This window comes from Panulirus ornatus, chromosome 10 (genome assembly GCF_036320965.1).
Source record: "Panulirus ornatus isolate Po-2019 chromosome 10, ASM3632096v1, whole genome shotgun sequence".
NCBI lineage: Eukaryota > Metazoa > Arthropoda > Malacostraca > Decapoda > Palinuridae > Panulirus > Panulirus ornatus.
Genome location: NC_092233.1, coordinates 60,629,786 through 60,636,859, shown reverse-complemented (window position 1 = coordinate 60,636,859; position 7,074 = coordinate 60,629,786). Strand labels below are relative to the sequence as shown.

At 48.9% G+C, this 7,074-nt stretch overlaps 1 protein-coding gene across 8 annotated transcripts in view; it reads left to right on the top strand.

Annotated features, from left to right (window-relative positions):
* Positions 1-7,074, top strand: part of LOC139750999 (uncharacterized) — a 221,989-nt gene that overhangs the window by 155,085 nt on the left and 59,830 nt on the right. The window contains exon 1 of one of the 8 annotated variants that reach the window (XM_071666045.1): positions 1,488-1,688. The exons of 5 other annotated variants lie outside the window; for them this stretch is intronic. In XM_071666045.1, coding sequence (XP_071522146.1) covers positions 1,654-1,688 — 35 coding nt within the window. In that variant the 5' untranslated portion in view covers positions 1,488-1,653. Of the gene's footprint in view, positions 1-1,487; positions 1,689-5,745; positions 6,258-7,074 lie in introns of those variants that run through there. 2 more of the 8 variants (XM_071666043.1, XM_071666044.1) reach the window with 2 other exon arrangements.

Genomic DNA, 7,074 nt, shown 5'->3' with positions numbered 1-7,074 from the left:
GGTTGTTGAGGGAGTAATATATCCGGGGCTGTTGGGGGAGTAATGTATCCGGGGGTTGTTGGGGGAGTAATATATCCGGGGCTGTTGGGGGAGTAATATATCCGGGGTTGTTGGGGGAGTAATATATCCGGGGGTTGTTGGGGGAGTAATATATCCGGGGTTGTTGGGGGAGTAATGTATCCGGGGTTGTTGGGGGAGTAATATATCCGGGGCTGTTGGGGGAGTAATGTATCCGGGGTTGTTGAGGGAGTAATATATCCGGGGCTGTTGGGGGAGTAATGTATCCGGGGGTTGTTGGGGGAGTAATATATCCGGGGCTGTTGGGGGAGTAATATATCCGGGGTTGTTGGGGGAGTAATATATCCGGGGTTGTTGGGGGAGTAATATATCCGGGGTTGTTGGGGGAGTAATGTATCCGGGGCTGTTGGGGGAGTGATATATCCGGGGCTGTTGGGGGAGTAATATATCCGGGGTTGTTGGGGGAGTAATATATCCGGGGTTGTTGGGGGAGTAATATATCCGGGGTTGTTGGGGGAGTAATGTATCCGGGGCTGTTGGGGGAGTGATATATCCGGGGTTGTTGGGGAGTTTCGATCTGTGGGGTGTATGTACTGGGCCTGGGTGAAGATTGTCTCCCCTGCTGTGGGTTAAGGCACGTTGTACCCAGCGAACCCCAACACACACACACACACACACACCCAGACTTCATCCCCTGAGACTCTCTTTGGCCGTGTTTCGAAGTCTATTTTTCATGTTCTTCCATTTTCTTCGTCTTCTTCTTCTTCTTCTTCTTCCTCGTCTTCTTCGTCTTCTTCTTCGTCTTTTTCTTCTTTTTCTTCGTCTTCTTCTTCTTCTTCTTCTTCTTCTTCTTCTTCTTCTTCTTCTTCTTCTTCTTCTTCTTTCTCTTCTTCGTCTTCTTTTCTTCTTCTTCTTCTTCTTCTTCTTCTTCTTCTTCTTCTTCTTCTGCTCTCTGACACGTATCTCCACCCCATTTATCTCCCCATCCTTCACCCTAATCTTAACCACCACCACCACCACCCTCTCTCTCTCTCTCTCTCTCTCTTTGTTCCACCACTTCCCATTTTCTCTCCTCGCACTTCGCCAGGGGGTATTCTTCCTCCTTGTTTTTCCAGATCATTCTTTCGTCGCCATTTCTGTTTTTGTCGTTTTTTTTTCTCCCCAAATTATGTCGTGGTGTCGCCATCACTGTTCGCCTCCCTCCCTCCCTCGGTCTCACCCTACCCTCCCTCCCTCCCTCCCTCTCACCCTACCCTACCCTACCCTCCCTCTCACCCTACCCTCCCTCCCTCCGTCTCACCCTACCCTCCCTCCCTCCGTCTCACCCTACCCTCCCTCCCTCCCTCGCACCCTGCCCTCCCCCCTTCCCTCTCACCCTACCCTCCCTCCCTCCCTCTCACCCTACCCTCCCCCCCTCCCTGCCACCCTACCCCCCCCCCCCCTCCGTCTCACCCTACCCTCCCTCCTTCCCTGCCTCCCTGCCGCCGGCCTGCCAGGCAGGCTGCCGCCAGAGGCCAGGCCGGTCTGCCAGAGCGCCACAAGCTTGGAGGCAGTGGCCGGCAGCGCGTCATAGCCCCTCCGCCTCACTCCACCCCACCCTCCTTCCCTCCGCCACTCACTCAGCTCCATGAGGCCATGTTCCCTCTCCGGTGTGACTTTGGAATCTGCAAGTGTGTAAATTACAACCTACAACCCCCTCCATTGTTGGTTATGATCAAGACCCACTCACTCAACCTCACAACACCACCACACCACCCACCACACCCCACCGTGTGCCTTCGATGAATGTCGGTCGCAGTTGTGAGGCGGTGGTTTGGTGAATGAGGAGTATGAGGAAGACTACATCTGGCGTGTTGAGACGTGTGTGAGGATTGCTGACCCAGATGGCTACAGTTGGATGATGAGGAGGGGAGGGAGAGAGGCCTTCCTCCCTCCTTCCTTCCCTCCTTTTTCCCTCCCTCATCATCATCGTCATGATCCCCCTCATTATCTCCTCCCTCCCTCACTCCCCCCCACCAAGAGTTAATGGCCAGTCGACCTTATCATCAAAGTTCAGTGGTGTTGTGTGTGTGTGTGTGTGTGTGTGTGTGTGTGTGTTCCCAACACGGCAAAGTTCAATGTGTTTCCTCTTTACCAAAGTGTTCATTTGCATGCTGAGAGCCTTACCACGCTTGGTACGACCCAGGTGTTTTGAGTTATGTGAGGCGATGGCTTTGTGAGAAAATACACAGATACACATGGGCCTGAACTCGTCCATCTGGACCGAGAGGTCATTGTGGCTTGAAATAGAAGAACCAATTTAGCTGGTGTGTGTGTGTGTGTGTAAAGTGATACGTGCAAGTGAAGTGTTGGGGGAACTGTTGGGCAGTGAAATTGAAACTCAAGAAACTCTTTGATGCAGTGACTGGGGCAGTGATGAAGAGGTTGTTGACCGTTGGTGATTGCAGTGAAATTCAGGAGGTGTCGACTATGCCGATTTGAAGTTCGAGGAAAGGTTGAACGCAGTGAGTCTCAAGAACTCTTCGATGCCATTGTGCCGATTTGAAGTTCGAGGAAAGGTTGAACGCCGTGAGTGAGTCTCAAGAACTCCCTGATGCCACTGTGCCGATTTGAAGCTCGAGGATAGGTTGAACGCAGTGAGTGAGTCTAAAGAACTCCCTGATGCTACTGTGCCGATTTGAAGTTCGAGGATAGGTTGAACGCAGTGAATGAGTCTAAAGAACTCCATGATGCCACTGTGCCGATTTGAAGTTCGAGGATAGGTTGAACGCAGTGAGTCTAAAGAACTCCCTGATGCCACTGTGCCGATTTGAAGTTCGAGGAAAGGTTGAACGCCGTGAGAGAGTCTAATTAGATGCCTGTAGGCTCACAAAGAGAACGTGTAGATACGAGGTCTCGTGTTGGAGGTTGAGTGGGACTAGCGTTGCGCGATTTTTTATTCCAGGATTACCCTCAACCGCTTGGTATTCGCCTCCTTTTTTTACCCAGGGGAGCCTCCGCCACCGTGACGGGCTAGCAAAAGCTCACCAAAGGACACATCGATATTACGTGATGTTTGTGTCCATTTCTCGAAGTGCTTGAGGAATGGGAAGGCATGTGGGAAAGGGGGTCAGGGAAGGGAGTTGATGTGATGGGGTACACACACACACACACACACACACACACACACACACACACACACACACACACACACACACAGTTGGGGATTGCAGGCCCCGACCCAGCATAGATGCCATCAGTTTTGTGGATGTCAAGATCTTCTCTCTAGCCCCGACCCCGCGGAGATGCCATCAGTTTTGTGGATGTCTAGATCTTCTCTCTAGCCCCGACCCCGACTTTCTTCTGGAAGTTAGAGATGGAAGAGCTACTGTGGCCGTCTTTATACAAGTCTTGATCCTCGCTCTTGAGATTTCTTGAAGTGTGATGAAGGATTGAATTCCCTGTGTAAGGCTTGGTCCCTGACGTCTCCCAGCCTCACACACACACACACACACACACACACACACACACACACACACACACACACACACACACACACACACACATGCTAGCCACGTAGCGTATTTCTGGATTATGACTGCCAGGAGGAAAGGGTCAAGGGGTGTGGAGTGGCTGGACTCTGACAGTGGCGGTAATTACCTGGTCTTGCGTGGGAGGGAGGGACGGAGGGAAGGGGTGGGTTGAGGCCCTTCCCTCCCTCCTTCCCTCCAGTGGCCTTGGCTGCGATGCCACAGCGGGAGAGGTGGGGGCCTCCCAGCCAAACATGGAGGGTAGGATCGTCTTTGTGTTCGTGCCGGACATATAATATCCTAGGGCCCCCCTCCCAGGGTCTGTTTGGCCCTCCCCAGGCGAGGTAGGAGATCAAGTGAATTGCCACACGCTACCTGCATCCCAGCGACGTACGGGAGCTGAGAGAACCCAGTGGTGGAAGGGTGGGAGCTGAGAGAACCCATTGGTGTGGGGGAGCTGAGAACTGAGTGGTGTGGGGGAGCTGAGAGAACCCATTGGTGTGGGGGAGCTGGGAGAACCCATTGGTGTGGGGAGCTGAGAACTGAGTGGTGTGGGGGAGCTGAGAGAGCCCAGTGGTGTGGGGGAGCTAAGAGAACCCAGTGGTGTTGGGGGAGCTGAGAGAACTGAGTGGTGTAGGGGAGCTGAGAACTGAGTGGTGTGGGGGCGCTGAGAGAACTGAGTGGTGTTGGGGGGAAGCTGAGAGAACCCAGTGGTGTGGGGGAGCTGAGAGAACCCATTGGTGTGGGGAGCTGAGAGAACCCATTGGTGTGGGGAGCTGAGAACTGAGTGGTGTGGGGGAGCTGAGAGAACCCATTGGTGTGGGGAGCTGAGAGAACCCATTGGTGTGGGGAAGCTGAGAGAACTTAAAGGATGATGGTCAGCATTGTCGACTGGTATCCTGAAGTATCTTTGATATCCTGAAGTATCTTTTTGATATCCTGAAGTATCTTTGATATCCTGAAGTATCTTTTTGATATCCTGAAGTATCTTTGATATCCTGAAGTATCTTTTTGATATCCTGAAGTATCTTTGATATCCTGAAGTATCTTTTTGATATCCTGAAGTATCTTTTTGATATCCTGAAGTATCTTTGATATCCTGAAGTATCTTTTTGATATCCTGAAGTATTTTTCTGATATCCTGAAGTATTTTTCTGATATCCTGAAGTATCTTTGATATCCTGAAGTATCTTTTTGATATCCTGAAGTATTTTTCTGATATCCTGAAGTATCTTTCTGATATCCTGAAGTATCTTTCTGATATCCTGAAGTATCTTTATGATATCCTGAAGTATCTTTATGATATCCTGAAGTATCTTTATGATATCCTGAAGTATCTTTATGATATCCTGAAGTATCTTTATGATATCCTGAAGTATCTGTGCACAGTTACTCACCTCCCATCTTCGTCATCATATAGCCAGTATTTTAATTTCCTTAGTTTTTACTTTGTGACAATAACAAAGATAATAATAATAATTAATGTTATTATTAACTACAAAACTCTCTTGCTGAAGTAAGGGAGAAATTATCAAGTGTCTGTACGCCATGAAGTCGAACCTCACACAAGACATTTTGACCCCAAAGAAACACACGTCCTATATCCTCTCTTAGCGAACGACCGAAGTTAGGATAGCGGCCGAAGTTCGCACATGGGCTAATGGCCGAAGTTCGTACATAGCGAAACATTACATATCTATCTATCAGTCTATCTGTTTATCTATCTATTTGTCCTTCTTCAACACCTGTAGAGTTGGGCTTTCCCGACCAAGCTGCTCTGTGCAGCCAACATATGTTTGAAAAACCTGCAGTTAAATATATATATGTTAGCGTGTTAATTGTACCGGCGTGTGTGTTAAATTGCTCTGTTTACATTTGTTTGGTTGTTGGTGCTGTTGTTGTGGATACTTTGGTGTGAAAAAAAAAACCGAACAATTACACACACACACACACACACACACACACACACACACACACACACACTCACAAAGCGTGTGTACGAAAAAGAAATCCATACAGTGTGAGAAGAATAGTTACATTAGAGCAGAACTGTTGTTAGGAAGTTGTTATAAACCGATCGAACCTGCCAACCCGACCCTTCCATATACGTATATAACGGATATATCTCAATATACAGGAGTAGCTAAACGCTCGCTCCCGCCTTCATATATACCAAAGACTCTCGAATATTAAGTGTATTTCTTCCCTTTCAGTCCGAACACGAGACAGTTTACGATACAGATTTATATATATATATTTTTTTTAAATGATGTGAAACCGATCGAGTACTGTGAGACAAGCATGTAGGGTGAGGTACGTTATTCTCTGTGGGTCTCGGTACGAAGGCCAGCGGCCTCGTGACGTCAGCAGCAGCAGCAGCAGCCGCCACCGCGCGCGCGGGGGAGGAGGCCGCCCTCCCTCCCCCATCTCTCGGCCGACACCAGGACGATGATTTGCCTCAAAGGCAAACCTCCAGAGAACGACGGAGACCTATCCCCACCCGCTTACCAGGTGGTAGCGTAGAGTACCTCCCTCGAGCGGTGAATACAGTCGCTCCAGCCGCCCAAGTGTACAGGATTCTCGCCCGCCACCCTTTTTTACAGGAAGGGAGGGGGACTCCATCTTCTTGACCCCCCCCCCCAACAGACAGGCCTAGCGGGGAGCACCACGAAACAAGATGTCCAGCATGTATTTGGCCGTGTCCTCCTGCATCTGTTGCAGGTATTCTATGTAACTATCAATCATGGTTTGTTCACGCCTCTCCTCCCTCCCTACCCTCCCTCCCTCCCTCATCCAATCAGCGCAGTAGCCAATCACCACCACCACCATACTAGGTTTGTCATCCCAGACCACCTCCTCCTCCTCCTCCTCCTTCCCCCTCCCCCTCCCTCCTCATTTTCTATATGAAGCCTCCTCATCCAATCAGCCTCATCCTTGTAACGTTATTTCTTAAGCCATGTGATTCGTTAGGGGGGGTATTGGTATAGGATATATATATATATATATATATATATATATATATATATATATATATATATATATATATATATATATATATATATATGATTATGGCACCATTATGGTGGGTATTGTAGGCCACAATAGCACCATTATGGGTGTATGGTGGGCCCTATACCTCACAATGGCACCATCATGGTGGTACTGACTGCTTTATGACATAGTTGATGTATTTTGAGATGATATATTCTTAATCTCCCTCTTCGAACCCTCCTAGAGAGCTGGTTATTATTTATCCTAAGTTACTTTATATATTTTTTTCCAGTTGTTATAGAATGTCAACCTCTCTCTCTCTCTCTCTCTCTCTCTCTCTCTCTCTCTCTCTCTCTCTCTCTCTCTCTCTCTCTCTCCTGACCAAAGATGATTTCGCCGTGACTCTTAACTTGTTGATCATAAGGTCGTGGTTAACTTGTTGATCATAAGGTCGTGGTTGACTGGTTGATCATATGGTCGTGGTTGACTGGTTGATCATATGGTCGTGGTTGACTGGTTGATCATATGGTCGTGGTTGACTGGTTGATCATATGGT